Here is a 26,954-nt window from a genome sequence, read left to right as displayed (position 1 = left end):
GGTTGGGGAGTTAGAGCAGAAGCTAGTACTTATCCATAACGATTAGAAGTCCCTCGCCTACGGCACAGTGCTCTAATAAGTACCTAACCTAGCGTGATTATTGCAAAGTATAGCATAATGAGGTATCTAGTCCGTGCTATCCGAAGGGGTGGAATGGTAGGCTGCATGTATGGGTGACAATAATCTGACTTATCACCTACGCTACCTAAATAGACAGGTAGTATAACGCGTGGCCTAGCTCCCCCCCTCCCCCTCCGGAGAGTTTCGGCAGGAAATAAGCACCTACGGGGGGAAGAGTGGTGGTATTTGTAGCCTTCAGACTGTCCCAACTAGGTGAGACGCTGGCATCATTGAAATATAAAGGATGTGTAAGACCGGTCTAGAATGTCCACAGAAGGATTCTAGCTGCAATGTTCTTTCGTCACTCAAAAAAGGGGTGTTCTCCGGGGGTTGTTTGAGGTCATGGCATTATCTTTCATAGCTGAAGCGGAAGCTGAAGCTGAGGCTAGCTGCTTGCGGTCCTATATTAATTGCTGAATATCGTATAGGTAAAATGAACTAGCTGGCAGGATCAGATTGCGAACTTGAAGCGAGTTTATTAGATGGCTTTAACTCCGAAGTATTAAACTCTGTGCAACGACACTCCTTGAGTAGATCTTGACTTAATTAATCGTTGTTCTATCATTGTTCTAAATAATATTCTATGCATCGGTGTTCCAACACGATTACATAGCCCAGCTACCTCTTAGTCCTGCAGCTTTTGGTAGCATCTCATCGTCCAACAGGCTAGAGGTTGCAACCCTATTGGTTTAATCTAGGTAAGTGTAACACAGCAGCAATATTGGTACAGAACAATGGGAGAGCTCATAATGACCAGTCGTTAGGATAGGACAATTGCATAACGTTGCATTCAGAGAAGGCCAAGAAAGGCGTTCCCTTTCTAGCTCTAGGGGGCTATGGCGGTGCTCTCCAGCATTATCAGTGCATTATCACTGTTGAGCATTGTCAATTCTAACATAGTACTCGCCGATTCTACCTCACATACAAGCGCTCACCTTCAATCTCGGGACAATATGAGCAAAAAATTCCAAGCTTTTTACAACAGCATAGGCTTGTCAGAAGCACAGGCTGAAACCCTAAAAGAGAAGTACGGTACAGAAACAACCGATGCAAGCTCTGTTGAGGCAGCTTGTACAGCGATACAGCTCAGTCTTGGATCATCCATAGTTGATACATCTCCCCTGAACGAAACAGTGGTGGGTGAAAACTGGCAAGTTCTACATACCTACCTACCTACCTAGGCAGTCTATTCATTATTTGAGTCTCATATGTATCTAGGTCAAAAGCCTGTGTCGCCGAGCCCTACTGCATAATCCAACCGAAAACAGCAGAAGATGTATCGAATGCCATCAAAACGATTAGCTACTACGGCGTCAAATTTGCAGTTCGTAGCGGTGGCCATTCTCCCAACCCTGGATGGTCAAGCGTGGGGCAGGGAGGAATTCTTGTGGACTTGCAAAATTTGAATCAAATCAGCCTAAGCTGCGATAAGAAAGTGGCGAGTATTGGTCCCGGGGCCCGGTGGGGTGAGGTGATCTCTACTCTGGACGCACAAGGAGCTATGGTTATAGGTGGGCGAATTCCCAGTGTCGGTGTAGCAGGAGTTATACTAGGTGGTATGTTACCTACGAGCCCCTGTTGTTCCCAAGTATCTTTAACACTCTTAGGGGGTTACTTTCATTTCACGGGACAGTTTGGTACTGCCGCTGATAACGTGAAGAACTTTGAGGTATGTAGTATTCCTTAGTGAACATCCCGGGCGGGTGGCAATTATGTCCTAGGTCTCGGCTTAGACTTCACGCGCTAAATTGAGCTCTAGATTGTCCTATCGGATGGCACGATTACAAACGCCAGTTCTACTGTCAACCCGGATCTCTTTTGGGCTTTGAAGGGTGGTGGGCCTAACTTCGGAATCGTGACTCGATTTGACCTATATACCGTACCCGTAAGAGGGATCTGGTATCAGGCGTCGATATATTCCGTCGACCAAGCTGACGATCTTTTTGATGCATACGCCAAGTGGCAGCAGAATGAAGGCGCAACTGATCTGAAGTCCACCGTAGGTCTTGGTATTTCTCTCGACTCCATCAGCCTTGGCCTGGTATATTCGGAACCTACAGGGGATCAACCAAGCGCGTTTGCACCCTTTAGAGACATAGAACCACTTATGGTCGCTGTGCCACCAACAAACGGTTCAATTACCGCCTTGACGGCGATAATGGCTAGTACTGGAACTGGATCAGACCGGTATGTACTCATAATGTTAAGAACTATTTGGAATATGAGCTAATGAAATTGTAAACAGCCATGATTACAGAGCCGCCAGTACACGTATCGACGCCCAACTTTACAAAGACGTGTACGCCTTTTGGCGGGAGAAAGCCCTTGCAGTTCGCGACGCCACAGGAGCCAACCAGAGTTTCACGATCCAGCCTGTTCCCAAGAATGTTGCCATACAGGGAGAACAGAAAGGGGGAAATCCAATGAATATCCTAAAGGACAACCATGGATGTATGTCTAACCTTTTCCCAAGCATAGTGTCGTGGATAACTTACCTAACCAATAAATCACTAGGGTGGACGACAATTGTTGATTGGAATGACGAGAAGGACGACGATCTCGTGAGGTCGGTCTCGATCCAGACAAGCCAAAAGTGGAAGGAGCTAGGAGACGAGCGAGGCTCATCGCTACCATTCATCTTCATGAACGACGCTTCTCGAGATCAGAACCCGCTCGCATCGTACGGCACCGAAAACGTCAACAAGCTGAAGCAAATATCTCAGAAGTACGATGCTTCGCAATTATTCCAGAAGCAACAGAACGACGGGTTCCTACTTTCTAAATTGTGAATAACTTTTTTAATCTATCAGTTGAGTCATTGGGAGACGCTTTATATATGGTGGTTATAGAAGGTACCTACCTACCTAATCATAGATCAATACGATAATTGCTTTCGACTACACTTCATCAAGTGCTTAGGTTTAAACATAGCATATAAAGCGCTGAGCTGGTAATAAGTATACTATTACTTTAGCTATCTACCTAGATACCTATGTACCTATATTGTAACTATGCTGTCTTTCGGTGACATATTTAGGCGATCGTATGATTTCTAGGTGGTATGAACCTATTTCATGTCATCTCTACTTAGTAATATAGATTCCAAATAGATACGTTTGAAAGGATTTCATGATTCAAAATTACCTAATAACTAGATGTCATAGTAACTGCAACCTACTTGATGAGTGTCGCTTTTGCTGCACTTGGGGTCGCACAATCTTACCCTCTTGAGAAAGAAGAGTTAAAAGCGAGAAACTAACACGCATGATAAAAAGTAAATTTATACTCGCTTAACAACCTCGAAATGAATTGCATGTCGCGAATTTAATGCCACCACATGGGGAGCAATATCAATTATCTACAGCCCCGCAAATATCATATGTCATTTATGAGAATCTTATTAGTGTCACCGCCTTTCCCATATCAGCTTTTCGGAAGATACCATGGGTTACATGATTCCAATATGGTGGGTGGCACAGCTTAATATAATTTAAATTCAAAGTCGTATCGCAACGGCTGGAGTATGTAAGCTTAAACTGTCTTACAGCTAAATGCACTGCTACGTTGCAATGGCTTGGAGTCGAGTCTTTGATTTGACAGTAAACCGTTTCAAGCGGATACCTTGTGTCAGCAGCAACTAGAACAATTAAACCCTGGTCTCTCCGATCGCTAGTTACCGGATATAGCGGACATCCACGATGTTTACGGATACTTGGGATTCCGAATTGTCCGTTTAAGGTTTGTCTAGGATCCTTTGAACTCCTTCGAGCTGTAGAGATCTGTTGGTTACTCGAAATTCAGTAACAAACCTGGCCCTTCCAAGGATGGGATCTCAATAAACAACGGTTAGATCTTGGAATATATACGATTTCGATAGATATTGTGGCTTTTTTAGTTCGCACCTGTGGGTCTAAGTAAGCACTTAAGAGGTAGCATCCCGAGCAAGGGACTCTTAGACTCCAATGTAAGCATTCTGCATTTCAGGATCTCCACGACGTATGATGAACAGTATGAACATTGGTTTACAAATAACTAACACTATACGGATTCATGTATGTCTTGTACACAGAAACCGTTCCTATTGCTCCCTTTTCCGTCACATCATGGGATTTTATAACCCCCTGGGACCAACCTCTGGAACACCAAGTCCGGATCGTACTCACGTTGTATCCGCCGGAACTTCCGAACATTATTTGTGCCGTAATGGTCGATGACTTTTTGGTCCCAACTTGCATCGTTCATGAAAATGTACCGTAAAGAGTTGCCGCTTTCCTTTGCGGCAGCTTGAACCTCGCCGATCAACTGCGTTGAGCCGCTATGTACTATCTCATCCTCATCCGGCCACAGCCAACCAGAATCAACTTTGAACCAAGTTTGGTTGACGGCCGTTAATCCTAAAGCGTTACCACCCTTTGCGTTACCAGCCTCGATAACACTGCTGGATATTGGCTGTATAGAGAAGGAGGTAGATCCCGCAGTAGCCGAGCGGATCTTGTCTAGCGCTTTTGACGTAGTTACAATAGAGCCAATCTTATCATACAACTCCTTGTTCGGCGTTAAGGTGGTAGTAAACCAATCAATCCTGTACCTACATTAGAGTCTACCTCAATCAACTAATGGGGTAGGAGCGTAGCTTTCTAATGTACTAAAAGGGGAAAAGGCTTGACATAGCAACTTCGGTGACGAGGACTTCATTTCTTCAACCAGCTACACGAAGCTGATTGGACTTATACATCGCCAAACGGTGTTGAAGGAATTGGTAAATAGGTACGTACCTCGGTGGGAGCTGTGCTTGTGCTTGTCCGCTAAGGAATTCCGTGAAGGAACTGATTGCTGTAGTGTCGAATGTAGTGTTGATGTGGTAGAACGGCTCAAACGCTATGGGATTAGGCTCCGGCTTCAGGTAGATCAAGCTGAGCACAACCCCAAAAGACTCGTTAATAGGAAACCCTTGAAGCATCAAATTTGCATAAGGGTCCTTATTTGGTGCTGTTTGATACTTGAAGGCAGCAGTAAGTAACTCCGGAACGTCTGCCAGCGTGTATCCTCTTATCCCACCCCAGACTTGCTGGACAGGATATGTGATGAGCTTGAACGTAGTTACAATGCCTATTATATAGGTACGTCTTAGCTAAGTGAGTCTTGAGGGGTAGGAAATAAACGCACCAAAATTAGTGGCTCCTCCTTTCAAAGCCCAAAACAGATCTTTGTTGGAGTTTGCATTAGCATGAACAAAAGACCCATTAGCTAGAACAACCTAGTAGGCAGTTAATATCATCGTATATCGTAAACTCGGTAAATATGGGATTCTACCTGGAATTCTACCACGTTATCACAAACTAGACCGTGAAGATCAGACAAATAGGAGAGGCCGCCTTGTAGTTTACATGTTAGTGATTGTTCTAAGTTGGAAACTAGAAGACTTTACCTCCGAGAATTAGCCCTCCTACACCGACGTCCAGCACTCTTCCGCCAACAACAGTGACATTGAATTGATCAAGTTGCTTGTAAACATTCTCCCATTTTTGACCAGCACCAATGTTGGCCACATTATTCTCAGCATCGTAATCGACGGAATTGAACCTCGAAAGGTCAATTAAGACCCCTTGATCGATATTTGCAGCCCCAGGCGACGGGGAGTGGCCTCCCGAGCGCACAGCAAAGCTGACATTGGCATCTGCCAACTTGGGAATAACCGTTTGCAAGTCTTCTACAGACTCTGGCTGAAAAATACAGGTCGGCGTCTTCCACGCAGTTTGAGACCTTACACTGTTAGCTTCCGTAACAGGTACCTAGACAGATGTTCTGCTAATAAGCTTACCAATTCTCTGTTCTTAAAGTAGCATATTCCGTATCATTAGGAAATACGATAGCACTTCCGAATGTATCATCGAGTTGTTTACATAGCGTCAGACTTGGCTCGGAAGTAAGAGCCGCCCCTAGGCAGCGTGAATAAAGCGAGCCTAAAGCAGCTAGAAGGGATAGCTTCTTCAGCATAATGTCAGAGTATGACAACTGTCAATAGTGAACAGAATGGCATAAACCTTCATTAATGAAAAGCTGTCCTACTTAACAAAACGTCTGGCAATACCGTATATGAAGATTACCTAACAGCTTCGCATTCGATATCCTAAATTAGCGGCCTGTTCTTGTAGTAGCTTGTGGCTGTTGCAGAGTGCTACGACTGCGCCTTGGTCGAACATTGGAGTCATTGAGCGAGATACAAATCCATCAGTGGGACCACTTGGGAGCTATCCACGCCACCATGTACGTATAGAAACGGTCAAGGTCAAAATAAGAATAGACTGGGACTATAGACGGGCCATGTAACCAAAACTGTTGTATCTTGGTACCTTGATTTTCGGGAGCAGGCATGGGTTCACAAGATTGGACTAGGTACGACTACTAGCTTGCTCAAACCTCGGTATCAGGAGTGACAGTTGAATATTTAAGTAGGTAAGTATAGCTACCTTTCCCAGAAGCGAGCGATGTTGAAATATGAGCATGGTTTCGAGACTCCTCTTCAAATCGATATTACCAAAAGCCCCAACCAAGCCCGACGAAGCGCCAGCTCTCCGCCATGGCAATTAGTGAGCTTCACGAGAAAGTACCTTTACAGGAAAGTACCGGCAACGACGGGCTGGATCAGCAATATGGAGGTGGTCATACGGGCAAATGGGTTAGCCGCCTCCCGCCATCGGCGATTCCATACATACAATTGGCTCGACTTAGCCCCCCTGTTGGGCTTATTCTCATCTATATTCCACATTTCCTTGGTATTCTCCACTCGGCCATCCTGCAGCAGGGCTCAAGTCCCGCAGCCCTACGGACTGCCGCTGTCCTGCTGCTTGGGGGCAGTTTGTTCTGTTCCAATGGCGCACATAGTTGGAATGATCTGATAGATACTTCTGTCGACAAGTTAGTTGCTCGCACGCGCAATCGTCCTATTGCTCGAGGTGCAATATTACCCCGGGCTGCCTTCGTTTTTACTGCGACGCAAGCCGTTAGCGCTGCAGTATTCCTTCTCGGCTTTCCAAAGCAGAAGGTCGCAGCCTATTGGGCAATGCCGAACATCGCCGCTACGATGTACTATCCCTATGCGAAACGTCATACCTATTTCGCTCAGTTTGTGCTGGGATTCTGTCTTTCGTGGGGGGTTTTCATGGGTGCTCTGGCGATGGACGCGGATCCCCTGGAGAGTTATTCAACTACGTTCCTGTTCCTTGCATGCATCCTTTGGACGGTTATCTACGATACGATATACGCACATCAAGATGTTAAGGATGATACTAAAATAAACCTAAAGAGCATGGCGGTCTTATGCGGGAATAAAACAAAGTACTTACTTTGGGTCCTTTTGGGCGGCATGCTGGCCCTGCTTTCTGCAAGTGGCTACCTGGCCCAGATGGGACCCTGGTATTACATCCTGGCGGTTGGGGGCTGCTTTGGGTCCCTGGGAATAATGATCTTGAATGTGGACCTCGGGGATTCGCTGAGTTGCTGGTTGTGGTTTAGATATGGGTTCTGGCTTGCTGGGGGGTCAATGACAATTGGGTTACTTTCGGAGTACCTACTAAGATTGTAAATAAGGGGACTATAGGTCCAAGGCACGATGGAACCTTTACAAGGAACTTAGGTGACCGAAGACGGGCTCTGGTAGCAACAGTACTACGCGGATTTGGTAAGATCAATAGAGTCGCATGTGTCGTTTAGGAATAAAAGAGCCCAAATTCTGGGAAATCTGGATACCGACAGCTGCATCTAAGTGGTATTTCTACAACACGTGCTGAGCTTAAAAACAGGTTCTTTTTCCAGTGAAACCTATAACGTCGTAATATCATGCTACCTGTATGCAACGCTCTCGGTAAGCAACCTATAATGAGACTATCTTGAGTTATAGGTAGGTCCTGAAGATACTTAGGTACATGGTAATATTTTAGTTTCCTGAAAAGGTATGCGGGACATCACTTGGCTCGATGTGAATGGTCAGAATCTTATGGGGCATGTATCCTAGGTGGCAATCCATAATCCATGTAATACTCGTTTACGGTACGCAAACCGTTTTTGTTCGGTGACTCGAGATCTCAGTTTGATATCACCGTTATTGCGTTTTTCACTGGTTTGTAATAACATGCTGATATTTCTCAAGGTCAAAGCCCCTTCGAGTCCTTCCAGCTCGAGATAGGCTTCCGAATATCTCCCGAGCTCATTCACTAGGTCATATGTAGGTTGTAGCCGTCTCTAGCTTACCTACCCTGTCTCGCCTCTCTAGCTAAGACGGCGCGTTCAACATGATAGGATCTGTTCTTATCACAGGGGCCAATGGGTCCCTTGCAATACACGCCGTTGACCATCTCCTTCGTCATCACCCAGAATATGCAGCTATCTTAACCGTACGAGATGTTGATGACGCCAACAGCAAGAGACTGCGTGAGATAATATCGAAATACCCAAATGCGAAGATATTTATCCACCAGCTTGACCTTGCTGACCTCTCCGCCGTTCATGGTTTCGCCAGCAAAATTCAGAAAGAGGTAGCTGATAACTCGTATCCTCCCCTTAGCGCCATCGTCGCCAATGCGTATTATTGGAACCTCGTCCGCGACCCTGAGCTCACAAAAGATGGATACGAGAAAACCTTCCAGATTGGCCATATCGCCCATGTAGCTCTAGTATTACGTCTCCTGGGGAGCTTCGGACCGGAAGGTGGAAGAGTTGTACTTTTTTCCAGCGATGCACACTGGCCCGGCAAGAACTCTTGTTAGTATCTTCTTTCGCATCAACATAATCCTAGCTTGTTTTTTCAGCACGCCAATCGATCGAATTCCCCACGTTTTCTGGGGGGACTGAGATTTTAGCTGCCACTTAGTCTGTACCAAGTCACCAGGCCGCAACTAACGTTATCAATGCAGTGGAGAAATATCCGCCAGCAATCCCGGAGGACCTCGAACAGCTCGTTAAGGCCGATGCTGGGGCTGACAAGACAGGTCTAGGATTCCAGAAGTATGCGAATACAAAGCTGGCAATTGTAGCATGGTCGTATGCACTGGATAGGCATTTGAAGAGGGTTAGTATTTATCTAAGAATGCTTGTGGTTTAATATGCCAAAAGTCACATACGAATGACCTAGGTTAACTGATGTTTAATAGGACCCAAGTTTGAATAAGATCACAGTAGTAGCAATTAATCCGGGGAACCTAATCGACTCACGCGCGCTTCGAGTTAATACTCCAAAACCCTTCACTTACATGCAGAAGTTCGTTCTTCGACCTCTTCTACCCCTAATTCGACTGAAGGACCATACGGCGCGCCTCTCGGCCCCAGCTGGAGCAGACGTTATTGAGCTAGCTGTTAATCCGAAATATGTGGGACAGGCGGGTTATTATACTCTTTTGAAGAAGGATGAGAGTTCGCCAGAGAGTAAAGAGGAACGGAAGCAGGAAGCAATATGGGCGAAGAGTTTAACTTGGGCTGGTATCAATAAGGAGAATACCTCTTTAGCCCTTGACTCTTAATGCTGTAACAATATCTAACCCTTGAAGTAGTTGATTTGTAGTGGAGGATGTTAGTCATTATGTAGAATGCTGTGAAGTTTAATAATACCTCAAGTTTAATTCATATTATTTCTTTTATCGTTTGAACATATATCTGGAAGTAGGTTGTGATTGCTAATGTAAACGAATCGTCGCATATGAGGTTAATTGTTCAAGTCGAGTGCCTACGATCTGCAAACCGTCTCTGAAAAAAAGAAGACTCCATCTTCTCACAGGCCAATTGCCAATTTTCTTCAGTCAACCATTCGCGATAAAACGGCTGGTATCCTAATAAGCCCCCAAGCCACCTCCCAACCAAAATACTAGCGGCTTGAGAAATTCCATGTCTGAAAGGAACCCACCACGGCAACGATAGATATGAGCCTCCTGCGTCGAACGTCTGTTTATGTTAGCTATATACACAAGATGGAGCAAGGTCATATAGGGGCAGGAAATAAAGCCTGATAGCTCACCGATATGACTTGAATCGGGTCGGGCCTCTTGCCACCAACCACAATCTCGTCTTGATACGCATACCAACTCTGGAAGAAGACGTTGTCAAGTTTAAATGCCTTTAATGTCTGTTGGCCTGAAAGTAGAAACTTGGTTGTGTTATCCAGCGTCGACGCGGCGTCTTTCTGTACATCTTGGGGGGGCAATTGAGGTGGGTATAGCCGATGGTCTACCCATGGTTGTAGACAAAACTCGCCATCACTTGGACTTAATATGACTTCACGTCCGTTTACCTCTACGGCCAAGCGGCCCGCCAATACCTGCACGTACTCTTCCTGATACGGGTGGAAATGAAGAGGCGGCTTCTGCGATCCTAACGCGACAAGACGCGGATGAGCCAGATCAAATGTCACTTCGAAAGCAAAGGAGCGATGCGGATGGGTCATAGCACGGGTGCTTATGGCGCCTTCAAAGCTAATGAGTTTATTTAGTCAAGAGACAGACACTCATAATTCGACTTTCATATTCGGGAGACTGTAGCAAGGAAAAAAAAAAGAGGGAGGTGCATACCCCGTGAAGGTCATATCAGAATCTGAGTAAGGAATATTCTCCATCTTTGTCGCTAGGCGGCGCAAGACAAGGAAAGGGGTATTTTCAAGTTATAATCTCAGCGAAGAAAGAGTCGGCTATGGAAGCTATAAACATACGATTGGAATGATTATTAAAATATCTAATTATAGTTCCAAGCTTAGCTACTATGACATTCTATAATGCAATCAATATCTTTAAAGCTTATCGATAAAGCTCGAGTGTTTGTGCATAATAGATGCCGAGGCTAAATAGAAGCAGCAACGTATTATGTAAGCATATAATTTAGATACGACCATGTCGTGACCATATCCAATGTTTATAGAAGCGATTGTTTACTTCTAATATTTAAAAAAAAAAAAAAAATTTATTCAATTCTTGTAAGCCTAGGTATCTAACCTGATGATATTAGATAAACCTGTGCGCGTTCTGCATGATGTATAAAATTGGTATTAAAGGTATGTGCTAAATGTGAAGCTTCTCGTATTGCTGTTTCTCGTATTGCTGTTTCACAATACGTTAAAACTCGAACCCCTATCCCTACATCTTTATAACCATCCCCTAGAAAAAAAAAAGTTCATAAATTGGCCCACTATGTTCTTTTCTACGTAATCATTCATGAAGTCAATGAGATATTTAATTGCCCGGCAGGCAAAAATTTGTGTATATAGTGGATAATACCTAGGCAAATACCGTAGATTGAGTGGAGAGGTTTCTAGCCTTGAGATATCCTAACGAAACTAGTGTCGTCGGTATCCGGACCAACTCCGAGGCTAAGACATATCAGACAAATTCACCAAATTCATTATTATTGCTTCAATAATCTTCCTAAATGAGATGTAGGTAGACCAGAAATTATGTTTCCAAATACCAATCCCTCGGGTCTCTTACAAAGGTAGATGCCCACAAGCTAGTTTATATTAGCAACGTAGAATACCATCATCATGACAAGGAGACCCCCTGGTAACGAGTCTTAAGAGCTTGAATTAGGCTAACTTTAGATAGTGGGCCTTTGCCTCCTGAAGCCCACAATCTCTTACCGCCGTAGAAGAATGTCCGAATAAGGTCAAATAATTGGTTCTAGTCTCTACGTTACGTGCGGGCTATTCCGCACCTGCGTCTCAACGTCATGGATGAAGATATGATTTGTAAGGTTAGGAGCCTCGGTCGTTATGGATATGTGAAAAACTTTTATCTTGCTTGGATATATAAGGTAGTTGAGCTACTTGTCTGGAATCATAAGACTTCTACTATCATTATAATATTTCTAGGCTCATCTATACTCATACTTAACAAGCTAAACAAAAAGAATGTCTAGCCTTACCTTCACAGTTTTCAAGGGCGACAAGTCTGGTGCTCCCAAGAAGACCACTATGACCAAGCCAGAAAAATTATCAGAAGATTATGTCCTAGTTAAAGTTACGGCTTCTGGACTATGTGGAACTGGTAAGTCTTGCGTTAGGTCCATGAAACTCGGAAAATCTGAGCACTAACTTATGAAATATAGATCTCCATTACGTATGTACTACTTCTTACGTGGTCTAAGTGTAATAATATAAGACGTTTACTAACATAGCATCTAGAAAAATGATGATATGGTCCTAGGACATGAGGGAGTTGGTATCGTCGAGTCAACAGGACCAGCATGCAAATTCTTAAAGAAAGGCGACAGAGTTGGCTGGGGTTACGAGCATGACTCTTGCGGTCACTGCCAGCAATGCCTGAGCGGTAGTGAGACATACTGCCCTGACCGTGCTATGTACGGATTTGCAGACCGGGACCAAGGCAGCTTCGCATCGCATGCCATTTGGAGAGAAGCTTTCCTGTTCAAGATCCCCGATGGGATGACAGATGAGGATGCTGCACCTTTGCAATGCGGAGGAGCCACCGTTTTCAACGCTCTTCACGCCTACAATACCACACAGACAGAAACTGTCGGCGTGATGGGAGTTGGTGGACTTGGACATCTGGCTATTCAATTTGCTGCCAAGATGGGATGCCGCGTTGTCGTTCTATCTGGCACTGATTCGAAGAAGGACGAGGCTATGCGATTAGGAGCGCACGAATTTATTGCCACCAAGGACAAGAAAGAACTTAAAGTGACACAGCCGCTAAACCGCCTGCTTGTGTGCACTTCCGCCCAGCCTAACTGGGAACAGCTTATCCCTATCCTAGCTCCTGGAGCATGGATCCATCCCCTTTCAGTTGACGAGGGAAACTTCCAGATCCCCTATTTGCCCCTTTTATTGGGTGCTATTACCATCCAAGGATCCGTCGTTGCTCCGAGATATATCCACCAACGTATGCTTGAGTTTGCTGCTCTACACGATATTAGGCCCGTCGTTCAAACCTTCCCGATGACGGAGGCTGGCATCAAGGATGCTATGGACAAATTGGAGCAAGGCAAAGTGCATTTCCGTGCGGTTCTGAAGCCCGAGTAATCCGCATATCCGAAAATGAGTTGTTCAAATTTGGAAGGGAATTACATAGTACGAAACATTCGACTATATGAGGCATGACTTTAACTAATAGAAGGTAATCACATAGACTGGGAATTGATAGAGGTTTAGAGTGTTAATTTCAGGGGTCAGTCGAATCAGAAGCTGCACCATAAAATAATTCAATAGAAGTAATCAAAGACAATAGATCTACTATACTTTTTAAAAAGATCGAACAGAAAATTGACCCAATTTATGTTTCATAAATATATCTTAGCTACTACTCATGGTGGCCGTCATGTGTTGCAACCTTTTATATTTGACACAATCTGCGCAAATACGCCACAGTTTAGCAGGGCTAATCGGTACTTATACTATAGATATACAGGGCAAGACTATACGACTAAAGAACTTAATAATAAGGGGATAGAAGGGCTAGTCATTTAACTACTAAAAAGCTTAACCTATCTCCAAATACTTAACACCAAATATTTCATTAATGGTACACTTTAGAAGGGCCTAAATAACTCATGGAAATCTAGCATCAACCCAAAAGACCAAAGCTTCATATTTTTGCGTTACTTGACCTATGTACCAAACGAGTGAAATACATAATTCCCCTTTTGCCTCAAAATTTGCCTTAGGTGGATGGTACGCCATACTCAACCTAAGGTTTATAGAAGGGTTCCCCTTCAGCACAATCCTCTCCTTGCTCAACACATCTCTTTACGGCTGCATCCGGATCTTCATCGCCATCTAGTATATCCAACCAAGAAGTCTTGAGGTTAGGAGAATCAAGTAACAAAGCTGTGACGTACGCAACGGATGGACGACTTGTTGTTCCTGCCACTCGCGGATACTTCCCTAGGGCAACGCCGCCAACGGGCTCCATTGTCAATATGCCCGGACGGAGGGAAACTGCTGCGAAATCTTTTCTTTTCTTTCCCTCCTCCCACAGCACTTTGTCCGCGACGATCTTGGCCTCGTAGTATCTATTCAATGGATTTCGAGTTGTCTTGAGATACTCTTGCCAATGCTCCTCCGTCACCCAGGGCATCTTCTCATAGCGACAACTGTTGAAAGATATCAATATAAATTTAGTGATCGACGGGGTTGCCACGGATGCGCGAATGAAATGACATGCAGCATCGCGGTCAATTGCCTCAGTCTGACAAAAGGATGTTAGCATATGTCGGACTTAAGTGAAAATTCGGGCTTAACGCCGATGATCATACCCTCTCCGGTGCTCCTTTCCCTGCAGCACCAGCACTCCAGACGACATAGTCAGGTTTCACTTCATCGATCAAGGTCTTGGCCTGTGCCTCGCTCTTAACGTCTTCGATGCTGCGGACAAGAACATCTAGCTTGCCCTTATGATTCGTCTGCGCTCCAATCTGCTGTAACTCCGCAACTTGGTCTGGACTTCTAATGATACTCGCAACCTCCCATGATCGTTGAAGGAGCATCGGCGTTAGCAAGCGAGCTACCTTTCCATTGCCACCAAGTAGGAGGACACGATGGGCCGCCATTGTGATGATAGTTTTCAAAACAGACTAAGAGGTGAAGTAGTAGTGTGGTAGTTGGGAAAGAAAAACTGCAGCGGAAGACTCGGTATATAGGCCAAAGGACCCCCTCAATTAAAGAACCAGAACCATTAGAAATTTGTGCCACAGTCATTTAATACGTCAGATATGCTCTTACTAATCAGGCAGCCTGCGGAAAGCTCCTTGGGGCTATTAACCAAGGATTGGCTGTACCAAACAACAAGTTGACGAGTGTGATCACTATCCGGCGCACACGATGGATCATGTTGAAGAGGATATCTCTCGTCTGGATATATGTATGAATAAACGTAGGTACCTAGGTAGCTATGAAATGAAGTTTGTATAATTTAACTATTGGTGAGTTCAGCAGGCACTACAAAACACCTAATCATCTCAAAGTATTAGCAACTTAATGCCCACTCGGTACGTTGTAGCTATTGCATTTATGATTGGAACCCAGCATGTTTCAAACAGAACATTTTTCAAATAATCATATACAAACTCTCCTCATTTAAGTAACTAAGCCTCTGTCTTATTTGGGGGGATTCCAACATTTCAGATGAAGTGAGTACATGGGTACATGTATTCGAGCCCACTTAACGTTCTAGCACTTGCTAGTGTAGCAAACATCCTCCCCGGTTTGCTGTTCTAAAGTCACACTTGCATGCCGAAATCCCGGCCCCGCTCAACTTCTTGATTGGTAGAAACTGCCGCATCCGGACCTCATCCGGATCGGAGCTCCGCCAATACTCGGCCGGTTAATTGATCATACCTCCCCTTTACAGGTCCGGCCTTCTATACTTTCATGTTGTCATAGGCACGACACTGTGTACTCCTAAATGTTAACGAGTAAAGTTCTGACAAGAACGATACTTAACAATACTTGAAGAAAAAGAGAAAGGGAAAATTATGATGCTCATTATCGATCCGCCTCATACGTCCTTTCTCCCCAATAATTTTATGTGAGGGAATGAACAAGAAATAGCAATGCACCTAAGCCGAAATATAAGAGACCATGAACCTAGCGAAGACTGGGCTGCTGATACAGCACCTTTTTCTAGGTGACTAGGTAGTCCATGGATTTAACCTGCTGTATTCAAACAAAGCTCAGATCAGTAGACCAAAACTCCTCCCAATGTTACAATGGCATTAAAACAGATCGCTACCTAGCATATGGAAGGCTAAGAAGCATCTACAGGATTGAGCTAACCAAATCACTGAATGACTATTAGTAAACGGTGCTTAGTATTGTGCGTACACCTTGTAGGTCTCTACGAACCTAGTTAGATGATCTGCTAGTAAACGCTTCAGACCAACTAGAAACTCCATCTTAGGATACCTACCAGGGGATCCTAACATGTAATAGCATAACACAACCTCTAACTTATGTCCCTAAACTGTTGGTGTGACATTCTCTTCATAGCTAGTACAGATGGCCTAGTACCATGTATTAAGCCCTTAGTAGGTACATATCCACGGGGTTCTGCATCTAGTCTAGGCATTGTGTAGGGACACGCCCTGTATGAACCTGCGAATAGTTTCCTCCAAACCCCCTCTTAGTAGGATGTCACAGAGAAGTTACTCCTTCTACCCACTTCTAAGCAAACCAGCAGAACCTTTTGGAGGCCTGTAACTCATAGTGAATTGCGTATTGCAGCCCACCAAAACAAATCGCTGCCTTGAGAGTGGCTGCAATCCTGCCTAGCAATTATTATTTGAGCAGATAGTTTCTCTTCTTCTTTGCATGCTCTTCTCCTCTACTCTTCACCTTCAACTCATCCTTCCCTGGGCTCCTCCCACCTCCACTCAAGTTATTTGTTATTTCTCACCTAACCTATCTTTTACGCAAGTCATTTCCAACGCAAGTCTGCCTCTTTGTAATATTTCTTTTTCAACATCATCTCCTATAGAAGCTATCTAATTCATCATGGGTTCTCTTCCTGGACCCGCCACCCTTTGGGGCATCTTAAAGTCTGAGGACTTTCCTATCTCTGCTCCGCCTGCAGAGGACGTCGACGCAGAACTCTTCGAGATTCCTCGTCTTCCGTCGCCTATGCCCAACCCTGCTGTTGAGCTATTTGGTGATGATCTCGAGAACCTCGTGACGCCCCCCTACAATGGCAATCTATCCCAGGCCATGTTCTACAACTCCGCTAATGCTGAGGATTTGATGCGCTTGAACTACGGCCTGTTCCACAACGACTACCCGCATGTGAGGTATGTATATTACATAACTCCCTTTTATTTCCCATCTTCTACCATTGTAAAAACAAAGCTAACGGTCTATTCCAGAGACGTTATTGACCCAGGCCTTCTCCGAGTGCAGGGTGTCGCTGCTGTCGAGACGGAGCTCTTCGACGTGTACGTACTTTATATCATTGCATTACTTAAGTTTATGACGGCACCGCTAACAGAATATCTTACAGTGAAGTCGTTGTCTTGATCGCGAGTGGAGTTCCCATCCTGGTGCATGTTGAGATGCTTCGGCCACTCCCCTACTTGTACTGGATGTTCGTCGATCCCCGCGATCACATGCAGTACAGCGTCGTACGCGTTCTTGAGAGCGCCAACGTTTGGAAGATTGTCCTCTTGGCAGTCTACGGCACTGAAGGCTTCAACCTGGACGATCATCATTATACCGGGGAGGAATACATTGCCGCCATCGCTCTTGTGCAGCGATGGGCCGGCCAGGATTATGTGCTACATACTGTCGTCAACTATTTCAAAGCGTATTGTACCCGAGTCGCACTAGCCCTACACAGCGCGCCTGTCCCCACGCCAAGTCATCCAGTCAACGCAAACCTTCATGACTACGTATTGGCAGAGATTCAAAGATGCTACTTTCACTATCAGGCAATACACGGGAGGTACAGAACGCTCCCATCGGGGGCGTTCGGAGCATGGGCTCTGAGGGCAATTTATACTCCTCACCTAAACACTAGAGTGCATCATCTATCTCACGACTTCTGCGAAGAGATAACATCGGCCATCATGATCCAGGCCAGTGCCCACATCTTCAATTACTACCCCGAAGACCCGATCTTTTTAGATTAACGAACGAGCTTTTTTACACCAGACGCCATTGCATTACACAAACCGCCGTTCGACTCTTGAGAAACTTTACTCCGAGTCATAATATGTTTCAACATATCCATTGCGCATTGCTTTTTCACTTGAATGATTCTTCGAAGAGACCACAGCATTCTTATTTCAATTTGCAAAAGGAAAAAAAAAGTATGATTACTATGAATGCTGGACAACATTTTTAATGTTGTAGCCAGATGATTGTACGGTTGATGAACTTACTTCGTGGCAAACAAGCAGACTCTTGCAGACTATTGCAGACTATTTCAGAAACGTTGATAGCACTTGCTAGCTATAGATAGTCCTTACTTGCGTTGATTAATCAATTCATATGCTTTGCCGCTACAATTCGAACAGTGCGAGTTTCTCCTGTTATGACTTCCTCCGTTTAACTCGCTATCACCCTTTGACTTGGTATCGTAGATCTCTAAGATCTGGCTTAAGCCAAGTAATTAAATATTCCCTATTACATTTCTCCTGGACATGAATATTGACTGATATCAATAATGGTAGATAACCTAGAGTCAGACATTTTCAAGATAGTGAATTGTGATCTTTGTAGCATGTTTCTGATGGAGAAATTTGTCTAAGATTCTAAAGCAAGGCTTTATCAGATAGTCGTGGTACGTATTAAAGAAAACTTTTATTGTTACTTCTTTGGAATTCTACCCCTTTTCGGAGCATTCCGGTGAATTTGCCGGAGGCAAGAGTTAAGCGGAGCCCGGTCCGACATATATCACGGCCCCACTTCGTCGGGGGCAAACATAACGCATGCAAGAAAACACAAACAACCTTCTTAAACAGAGTTTAATTCAATACATTAAATAATTTTCGGGGGTGTAAGATAGTGCAAGAGATAAGGATATTTAAGAATTTGGAGGGAAGAGTGAAGTCATTAGAATCTTTACCAATACAACATCCTTTTACCTGTCATTCCACAGAGGGAGATATTTGAAATCTCATTGAAAGAGTATTTCAGATCGACCGGCCAGCCAGCCACACAATCATGTTGAACTTTACACATATCCTTGCAAATTAGTATTAATCCAATACTCTACTCTGTATACACGTCTCACCAGAATCGCTCCTTCAAAATAATATTAATAAAAATACCTTTCATTCACTTTCCTATTCTGATAGCTTTGCCTCTTCAGAACCTTCATAAGATGCTATGTAAATATAATCGGCCCTGGTAGTATAAATCCCTCGGATAGTAACACTTCTCACAACTGAGAGAGCTTCACTGAGAGAGCTTCGTCGAGGCACCCTCGGACCCTCGGGCTAGTGCACGTGCTTCATGTAATGATACTCGCTTAACCAATAAATCGACCACGCTCCGCCGCGACTCACTCTAGTCCGTAGTGAGCTTCCATAATCCGTCGCCCAGGTAGTGCGCGTCTTCGATAACAGGTCCTTTGCCCTTCTCTTTAACCTCCTTGGTGCCCATGACCAAGAATCCCACGGCGCATGCTTCGAGCTTCCCCTCGGCCCGGACTACCACGGGTTCTCCCTTCTCCAATTCCCTGGTCCACCTCTCGTCTTCGTCTAGACCCTCCTTCCCCTCCTCGGTGCTGACGCCGCTGGGTAATCTGCCGCCAGTGCTTGTCAGACCGGGTGCCATGAGTGTGGCTCCGGACAATACGAAGCGAATCGCTCCGCGGTCTATGCGTATACTAGGGAAGGCGTCTGGGAAGCGATGGACGAGGCGTAGGTGCGGTAGCAGTGTTGTCGTGTCCTGCTGGAAGAAGAGCGGCTGGGAGTCTAACACGTATAGTGTGCAGCGATCGGGAAGCTTCATGGCCTCGAGCGACCCCTTCTTCGGTAGGATCTCATCGATGTAGGGGTTTAGTAATGGGTAGGTAGACAGTAAGGATTGACGCAGCGAGCGCTGGACAGACGACTTTAACTTGGATTTGGGCGCGGCGGTTATCCTATTTGTTGGTAAAGCGGGATGATTAGCTAGACCATAATGACTGAAAAGTCTGGCTAAGAAAGTCAGGATATACTGAGAGAACAAGAATGCTTACTCTCTTTTGAACATCTTGGCGGATCTAGGGCCAATTGGCTACTGTGCAATTTTAGGGATTGTTAAGTAATGTCTGAATCGACATTAAATGATGTTTAGAGTAGAAGCTCGTGAAAGTTTGGAGGGGCATTTGAATGAAATGCCCCGCAATCATAATTCAGAAGTCTAAAGCAGCAAAGCGCGGGGCAGACTCGACCCCTCGAAGCTCGCGGTCTAGCGGGGCACATGGTACAAAGGTACCTTCTATCAACACTATTAACACTATCAATATTATAAGCAACATTGAAATAACCATCATTCATTATGCTACACATCACAGATCCGTCCATCTAAAAGGGAAAAATAAAACTACCTATGTAAAAGATACTGTTACTGGTGATTAATTGCTAGTCATTCTTGTTGCTGATATTAAAGGGTACTGAGTAGGCTACGCATAATGTTCCCTTCCGGCAAACCCCTCCATTCCAAGCCCAACAGCTTCATATCCGTCATACAAAGGCGTGAATTACAGAAGGTGCAATGTCTAACCATGCTGGACATGGCTTACAGTGCCGTCGTCCTTGACATGGACATTCAGTCGGTCCGGGACGAAATCTTTAGTCACCATCATGCCAGGTTGAATGACACGGCATTGCTGGGGGAGATCCCTTTTGCAGAAGTTCTATAATACGTAACTATGCGTTAGCTGATATCTTCTTGCATATAAACGGTCCTCTATGGTCTATGGGAGAGATATGAAGAGATAAAATTGGTACATACCGTCTCGCTGTGGTCATTTTCGGATACTGTCTTTCCTACTAACTTGCTCGACCACTGCGTAGTCTTGTCCTGAGAGTTGTCGGTGATTCCTGGGACGACGAGAGGCATTTTGGCAGGTTTGGTTTTGAGTGTTCTCGTAAATAGATGTAGGCTGGTAGTGGTTATGAGCGTGTCTGCTTAGATTCGGGATTTGTAGACTTTGGGTGAAGGAAGAGATGTTGTCTCTTATATGTAAGAGTGAGAGGCAAGCAGCAATCTGGAATGCATGTTTCGCAACTGCCTCGTATGTAATGACGTATACACGTATTTAAACAAGGCAGTCAGTGCTACTAGAAATCACGTGGATATCCCCTGTCGACTTAGGTAATCACTTAACCTAGTTCAGTCACTTTCACTTCTGGAAATCTCATTTGGCTTTCCTTATGAGGTAACTCGGTGTGTAAGGTAGGTATGTAGTCTATGAATATGAATGAATGTAAAATAAAGGCTCGGATGGCCGGTCATTAAGTTTATAAATTCTGCCACTTTTACTCATGACTTTTCTTATGTTGGATAAGTTCTAATGAATCTAGTGTACTTTACGGGTATATTAACTGGGTATATATTCCTTTCTACTAATTGCAAAAAGCCAGAATGGCAGTAGATAGAGATGATTGTCTGGAACCAAGGTCTACCTAAATAACTTGAAGATCTTATTCTAAGTCAGTAATTATAAAGGTTAAGTACTTGACAATCGATGGACTTGAACCCATGTGTACGCAAAAAATAAGCTCATTGCGTTATATCCAGGTCTTATATTTCATCTCATCGTTTATATCATTCTGCTTTATTAACCTTGCCATTCCGAGTTAAGAAATATGGAAATACGTATTCTAATTTAAGGATTAAACTTCAGAAGACAACTGAGCCATCCACGTGCAAGCATCAATTATACCTGCAATTATACCATAGATTGAACACGGAACGTTCCGGTATCACTCCTACTATTAATTTTATCACGGATACGTGCTACCAATATGATCCTTAATCTCATGTGAAGGTATATGATAAGAGTGTGAACAATCCATAAGGTCTCTATTCATCTTTGATGTCTCTGGAGAGTCACGAAAATTAACGATGATGCTTGTCCGATCCCATTCATCGTAAATATCAAGGATCTATTGCATCGGCAAAGTTATTCGCTATTGCATATTGTTTGGGGGTCAAGAATTGACGCGCAGGGTTGGGGAACCAGTTGTAATTGAATATGCCTTGGGTATTATTGCTATAACTCAATATCCCGGGTAGGATAAACGCATGAGAAGATCAGACGCGCTTATAAACCTGGAATGCGAATATCCCCCCCCTGTTGATTGATAGCTAAGAGTAAATTCAACATGCACGTATTCCAAGATGACACTCGAACCGTATTAAAAAAATCCCCGAAAACGCACCAAGCCAGCCAAGGGTAAACAGCGTTATACAAGGTAACGTTGTTCGGCATATAGTAAAAGTAGCGACGATCATCACACGAAATATCTGGGTTTGTCGCAAGTGATAGCCTAATCAGTACCGATTTAGAAAAGTATCCTGCAATGCAAGACGCGAACCCAGCAGACAACACCTGTTCAGCTTCTCCAAGCCCCTTGCGGAGCTTCGGCTCAGCCACCATGCTAGCTCTCCTGCATGGACAAGGGGGATACAGCCTTAAATTGTCCTAGTCCGACTCGGTCGAGGCACGGTTACTGGTGTATATGGTGTATATTCTGCGTAGTGGACTATCGGTAGTGAATGATATCCAGCATATGGGGCATATGGGGTTTAAAGGGTATTGGGTATTGCCCAGATGCCAAATTGACAGCACCGCAGGGTACCTATGTAGGTAGTACAGGTCGGCATTGCAATAAACGAATTATCCCGGGCTGGCTGGTGGTGGTGGTAGGGTGGTTTCCCATAGGCCCATCTCGACAACATTCATGGCATTGTCAAAAATCTGACATGCAGAGAAGAGCCCTTGTCCCTCCGCTAAACATCAGATCAGCTTAGATAAGGCAAAACTAGGCTTTTGCTGATCCCCCACAATCTGCTTTGGTGGATGTTGTCTCGTTCGGGTTTTCGGATTCCGGCCGTATTGCGTCTGTCCGACATGTTTTGCGTAGAGAAGCACTTGTCTAACATAACAGGTCCTCATATTTCTGTGTGCTCTCTGTGGGGAAACACAGACTTCCTGATTCAATTTCTGACTATATGTAGGTAACTAGTAACTAGACAGACTAGATGGCTCCGAAGTCATCCGCCCAATCATGATAGTGCCATAAGGGCTATGCCGTTTCCGAGCCAGCCGCAGCGCTTCTGTTCCTAATGCCAAGGATCGATATGTGATTCGTTCCGCCATGCCACCAAAATAGGTCACTTACGAAAGCCTTTAGGTACCTCCTAAGAGGTAGTTACATCAGGTTACCTTATGTAGTTATCGGCTAGTGCTCTGCTGCACGATGCAGATGGATATAGTAAGAGCCCTAGGCACCCGACAGCGTTACGAGAGCTAGCTGTTCCCCTGGCCATTAGCCCTGTAAAAAAAGAACAACAGAAGACCCTGAAAAACATCATGATGGGGCTGCTCTGGTCTGGACTGGACTGACTAGCCTAGCTGCATCTGGACAGCATGTAGGAGGATGCGTTTTTCTTACATATTCAGCCAACCCGTACCTCCGTCTAGTCAGATTCTCTCAGATTTTGTCCTTTTGGTTTTTGTTTTTGTGTTTCCCATCTCCTACCCTTCGCCATTGATGATTTCTGCGTAGCTCACGGGTTCTAACCAACAACTATTACTTCGGCAGTGACTAGGGCAAGAATCCGGAGATTAAAAACCTGGAGACGGATCAGATTCTTGGCTAGATACATATTTATCGGCCAAATCGGAACGTGGATTAGTTGGGCTTTTACCTAGTTGTTGGGAAGAAATCACAGTTCGGGCTTTGTCTCAAGGTTCCCACCTATTCGGGCAACTTACAAAGCTGGTGTCTCGTCTCGACTGAGCGACATCTAGTTCCATCTTCGTCTAAACAGTCTCGCATCAGTACTTTATTTAGCGTGCTGCTACTTCTTCCGAAGCCTAAACTGCCCACATTATACAAACCAGTCGACCATCATCATGCACGGACGAAGATCGGGTGCCGCGGCCCTCCCGGCCACCCTTCTACCTCTACTTCTACTCTTCCCAACATCGTCTCTCGGTGCTAGTGCGGCAATAGCAGACCGAGCTTTGTATATCCGAGATACCGCTCTTAAGCTCTCCGCAGCCGCAGCCTGTGGTGACAAAGGCTCTCTCACGCACTGTTTCCGTAATGTGCCGGAATACGTCGAGGCCGACGACCTAGAGCGGTGTTTCCGCAACGCCGGCTGCACGAGCGCCGAGTCCACCATCGAAGCCGCCTTCATCATCAACAACTTCCACAAGGGCAAGTCCGTTGCCGAACTTAGACGGCGAGGGCCTGAACCTATGCCAGGTGAGACTTACCTCTCTCTAGTGATCCCCTAAATAAGTTAGAGAAAATAATATAACTAACCAGACGTCCACCACAGCCCCTACACCAGCACCTACACCCGCACCAGCAGAAACCGGCACCTCATCCACAACCGCCACAGACGGCGTCTTCTCCGCCTCCATCGAATGCAGTTCCGAAACCACCACCACAGCCACCGCCTGCCCCATCCAGTCCACGGGCAGCGAATCCGGGAAAACCCTCTCGTGCTACGAGACCCAAGTCCCGACGTCGGTCTGCAAGGCCGAAAACATCTGCTCGACGGACAAGAACGGCTACGACCTGTGCATGGTGCGCCAAGACGCCCTGGACGTCGGCGAGATCATCGTCACCGCCTTCCTGGCCGCCGTCTTCGCCCTGGGCTTCGCCACCCTGCTCTTCTTCTGCTGCCGCGACAAGAGCGCCCAGCGCAAGCGGAGGGCGCACGCCGAGGCCGTGGCCATCGCCAAGACGGCTGCTGCAAACGCCACTAGTGCTACCATGTCTGAGACGACCGCCATCCCGCCCAAGCGTGAGCCGAGCGTAGGGTCCGGTGCGCAAAATCCGTTTGTGGATTCTTCCTACGCGGACGCTTCGTACGAACCTGCGGGCCATGCTCCGAGCCACCATTAGTAGCGGTGCGTTGGAGAGACATGTATTCCCAGGAGCTAGAGCTGGAGCGGAGTCAATTTGAAGGGGAATGGGACGAAGAGAGAATCGACAGCTGAAGAATGTGTTCATGCGGGGCGGAACTGACGAATAAATCATATCATAGGGATCATGGAATTAGGCAAAGTCGGGCGTGGCGAGGACATGGAAAACGGGACTTTGGGGTTCGTGATGTTGCAACTCGCTTAGATACCTCGGATAATTGGTATTTTCGGACCTACGCTATGCGGTTGTCTTTGTCTTTATGATCATTATGGAGTAATTTTCCCCTTCCGCATACCTAGGTACCTACCTCTGTGCCCATTGTCTTTTGTTACCCTTTTATAATGCCCTTCTATGATGAAATGACTATTAGCCTTGGCAGATATAATTGAATTCAGCTATAATGAGCTTTGTATAAATGTTAGCTGTTAAGCTATAGGCAGATGTGTTTTCTCCTAACTAATACTTGCTCTCTTGTAATCTTCTATGAATGAAGCTCTTGGTTATGACTTCGTACATCGACAGTACACTTACTTACTTAAACAAGAATCATAAATAGAAGACTTCTTGAGGTCTCTACTCACGATTGCGCTCACGATTGCGCTCACCATATAAATTAAACGGATCTAAGACTTCCCAAGAATAAGCATCTGCGACTCACCTAACATCTCAGATGGTCGCACTCTTGTGAATATTAATTTCGCTAATACTGAACAAAAAGCGCTCTAGTACGGATGCTCAACGAGGTTTCCCATTCATAACAATGACCTGCTTAACGGCCCTAAAAATCGGGGGCGAGAGAAAAGGTAAAAAGCCGCTTCTTCTCGCGCATCTCTGAAGGCATAGACTACTCCCACGTGCTCTGACGACTGTCCCAGGGGATAGTCGACCTATTGGTTACAAACGCGCCGCGACTGCTCACCCAGTAGCGGCCCAAAAGGTACACGATAGGCTCCGAAGAGCCGGACATAGCTCCGGTTCCATGCGGAAAAGAGAATTTCAAAACGAATCCTGGCCTCGACGTCGGCCTATTATCCACCCCTGCCGGTAACCGAATTACTTCATCATTGGTTTCTTTGATCCTTTCCACCATTGCCTCGGCTCCTACGCCGGGGGACCCGCACGACTTGGCGAACCAACTCCTACAATTGGACTGCCGATTTCGCCTGGAGCTCCCAGCACATTTCGCCCCGAAACCGATCCTCTATCAGCTTCAAAGCGGACAGATAATTTCCCATCATCGCCAATCCGCACATCAAAGCTTCCGCCGCCGTTATGTGAGCTGCCTACCGTTTCGCACATATCTAACAACTCCTCTTCAGAGACGGGGTCGTGTCCTGGCGGATTTATGCTGTTCACATGACCTTTAATGGCAAGCAGGTCGACATATCCGTTTGTATTGGATCCGAGAGCCTGTAGTTCTTTGCATGCGTTCACGAGCATTTGACGAACAGCAACAGGTCGAGGTTGAGAGGTTCGCATACCAGAGGCGGGAGCACCAAACGAGGGATTCATCGGCCACGTGGGGTTAGGGTTGGCAAAACCGGGCGGCGGGGAAAACACGTTTGGAGGGCCCCATGTGGTGGTGTTGAGTGGCGAGCCTAGGAACGGGTCCATGAATGGCGCGCTTGGGAACGGAATCCGACCTGGAGCGGCGGTGCCTCGTCGGGGGGAGTTTACAGTTTCTAAAGGTACATCCGTGTCGTCAAGTAAGGCGCTGCTCCCGAGATGATTGCTCACATCATCGACATCGGCTGATAGGCCATGGCTTTTCTGACCGTGAACTACACTTCCTGGTCTACCAATTGGTGCTGGTCTGCTAATTGGTTGAGATGGACCGCCGGATAGAGAATTCGCGTCAAAAGAGGCAGATGTTTGTCGCGAGTGTGAATGCGGCCGCCCCGATACGCTCTCCGGGGAGAAACCTTGATGAGACATATTCGGCGGAGGTTGCTCTGCTGGGTGATGGAACCCGGGAGGCACATGCTGAGTTAGAAAAGCTCGACTGCTCATCGGGCTAGGAGCGGGAAAGCCTGGCGGTGTCGGCATGCCACCCACGGGGCGGAAGTTTAGGTTTCCAGGAGGGGGGAACATTGGTTCGTGCATTCGGTTGAAGCCCGGAGCCATATGTGGAGGTGGTATTCCGGGAGGACCCTGGAGGCTCATAGGTAGTCCCGTGAAGGGCCCTTGGTGTACACTAGGCGGGCTCCTGACTCCTATATGAAGAGGAGATGCTGGATGGGCGATAGGAGTTC

At 45.8% G+C, this 26,954-nt stretch overlaps 11 protein-coding genes across 11 annotated transcripts; 6 read left to right on the top strand and 5 right to left on the bottom strand.

Moving 5' to 3' along the window:
- Nucleotides 1-650: 650 nt before the first annotated feature.
- Nucleotides 651-3,579, top strand: F4813DRAFT_361496 (FAD-binding domain-containing protein). The gene is made up of 7 exons (XM_049243529.1): nt 651-818; nt 878-1,270; nt 1,339-1,676; nt 1,728-1,789; nt 1,880-2,307; nt 2,366-2,571; nt 2,635-3,579. The coding sequence occupies exons 2-7, from the start codon at nt 957-959 to the stop codon at nt 2,907-2,909; spliced, it is 1,623 nt and encodes a 540-aa protein (XP_049099033.1). The 5' UTR covers nt 651-818; nt 878-956; the 3' UTR covers nt 2,910-3,579.
- A 481-nt stretch (nt 3,580-4,060) lies between these two features.
- Nucleotides 4,061-6,609, bottom strand: F4813DRAFT_361492 (FAD-binding domain-containing protein). Its single transcript, XM_049243528.1, has 6 exons — nt 5,942-6,609; nt 5,549-5,883; nt 5,434-5,495; nt 5,287-5,377; nt 4,896-5,229; nt 4,061-4,702 (listed from the first exon to the last, which is right to left on the bottom strand). The coding sequence occupies exons 1-6, from the start codon at nt 6,115-6,117 to the stop codon at nt 4,222-4,224; spliced, it is 1,479 nt and encodes a 492-aa protein (XP_049099032.1). The 5' UTR covers nt 6,118-6,609; the 3' UTR covers nt 4,061-4,221.
- Nucleotides 6,610-7,912, top strand: F4813DRAFT_361489 (UbiA prenyltransferase). Its single transcript, XM_049243527.1, has one exon. The coding sequence runs from the start codon at nt 6,701-6,703 to the stop codon at nt 7,703-7,705; it is 1,005 nt and encodes a 334-aa protein (XP_049099031.1). The 5' UTR covers nt 6,610-6,700; the 3' UTR covers nt 7,706-7,912.
- A 375-nt stretch (nt 7,913-8,287) lies between these two features.
- On the top strand, nt 8,288-9,738 carry F4813DRAFT_361488 (NAD(P)-binding protein). Its single transcript, XM_049243526.1, has 3 exons — nt 8,288-8,880; nt 9,033-9,187; nt 9,270-9,738. Exons 1-3 carry the CDS (start codon nt 8,412-8,414, stop codon nt 9,633-9,635), a joined length of 990 nt encoding a protein of 329 aa, XP_049099030.1. The 5' UTR covers nt 8,288-8,411; the 3' UTR covers nt 9,636-9,738.
- Nucleotides 9,724-10,836, bottom strand: F4813DRAFT_361475 (uncharacterized protein). Its single transcript, XM_049243525.1, has 3 exons — nt 10,677-10,836; nt 10,127-10,580; nt 9,724-10,053 (listed from the first exon to the last, which is right to left on the bottom strand). Exons 1-3 carry the CDS (start codon nt 10,718-10,720, stop codon nt 9,826-9,828), a joined length of 726 nt encoding a protein of 241 aa, XP_049099029.1. The 5' UTR covers nt 10,721-10,836; the 3' UTR covers nt 9,724-9,825.
- A 1,168-nt stretch (nt 10,837-12,004) lies between these two features.
- Nucleotides 12,005-13,335, top strand: F4813DRAFT_396596 (GroES-like protein; the record flags this gene model as incomplete). The annotated part of the gene is made up of 3 exons (XM_049247843.1): nt 12,005-12,140; nt 12,202-12,212; nt 12,278-13,335. The coding sequence occupies 3 exons, from the start codon at nt 12,005-12,007 to the stop codon at nt 13,133-13,135; spliced, it is 1,005 nt and encodes a 334-aa protein (XP_049099028.1). The 3' UTR covers nt 13,136-13,335.
- A 336-nt stretch (nt 13,336-13,671) lies between these two features.
- Nucleotides 13,672-14,762, bottom strand: F4813DRAFT_361472 (NAD(P)-binding protein). The gene is made up of 2 exons (XM_049243524.1): nt 14,368-14,762; nt 13,672-14,300 (listed from the first exon to the last, which is right to left on the bottom strand). Exons 1-2 carry the CDS (start codon nt 14,659-14,661, stop codon nt 13,800-13,802), a joined length of 795 nt encoding a protein of 264 aa, XP_049099027.1. The 5' UTR covers nt 14,662-14,762; the 3' UTR covers nt 13,672-13,799.
- Nucleotides 14,763-16,603: 1,841 nt separating this feature from the next.
- Nucleotides 16,604-17,730, top strand: F4813DRAFT_390033 (uncharacterized protein; the record flags this gene model as incomplete). The annotated part of the gene is made up of 3 exons (XM_049246947.1): nt 16,604-16,893; nt 16,969-17,037; nt 17,103-17,730. 3 exons carry the CDS (start codon nt 16,604-16,606, stop codon nt 17,728-17,730), a joined length of 987 nt encoding a protein of 328 aa, XP_049099026.1.
- A 1,188-nt stretch (nt 17,731-18,918) lies between these two features.
- F4813DRAFT_89933 (translation machinery-associated protein) lies at nt 18,919-19,895 on the bottom strand. Its single transcript, XM_049249020.1, has 2 exons — nt 19,788-19,895; nt 18,919-19,691 (listed from the first exon to the last, which is right to left on the bottom strand). Exons 1-2 carry the CDS (start codon nt 19,799-19,801, stop codon nt 19,112-19,114), a joined length of 594 nt encoding a protein of 197 aa, XP_049099025.1. The 5' UTR covers nt 19,802-19,895; the 3' UTR covers nt 18,919-19,111.
- Nucleotides 19,896-19,932: 37 nt separating this feature from the next.
- Nucleotides 19,933-20,909, bottom strand: F4813DRAFT_361468 (uncharacterized protein). The gene is made up of 2 exons (XM_049243523.1): nt 20,546-20,909; nt 19,933-20,447 (listed from the first exon to the last, which is right to left on the bottom strand). Exons 1-2 carry the CDS (start codon nt 20,651-20,653, stop codon nt 20,310-20,312), a joined length of 246 nt encoding a protein of 81 aa, XP_049099024.1. The 5' UTR covers nt 20,654-20,909; the 3' UTR covers nt 19,933-20,309.
- Nucleotides 20,910-23,230: 2,321 nt separating this feature from the next.
- F4813DRAFT_89848 (uncharacterized protein) lies at nt 23,231-25,242 on the top strand. Its single transcript, XM_049249019.1, has 2 exons — nt 23,231-24,033; nt 24,110-25,242. Exons 1-2 carry the CDS (start codon nt 23,679-23,681, stop codon nt 24,679-24,681), a joined length of 927 nt encoding a protein of 308 aa, XP_049099023.1. The 5' UTR covers nt 23,231-23,678; the 3' UTR covers nt 24,682-25,242.
- Nucleotides 25,243-26,954: the final 1,712 nt, after the last annotated feature.

This window comes from Daldinia decipiens (assembly GCF_022478715.1).
Source record: "Daldinia decipiens strain CBS 113046 unplaced genomic scaffold F4813scaffold_19, whole genome shotgun sequence".
NCBI classification, from domain to species: Eukaryota; Fungi; Ascomycota; class Sordariomycetes; order Xylariales; family Hypoxylaceae; genus Daldinia; species Daldinia decipiens.
This window is presented reverse-complemented; position numbering and strand designations above follow the sequence as displayed.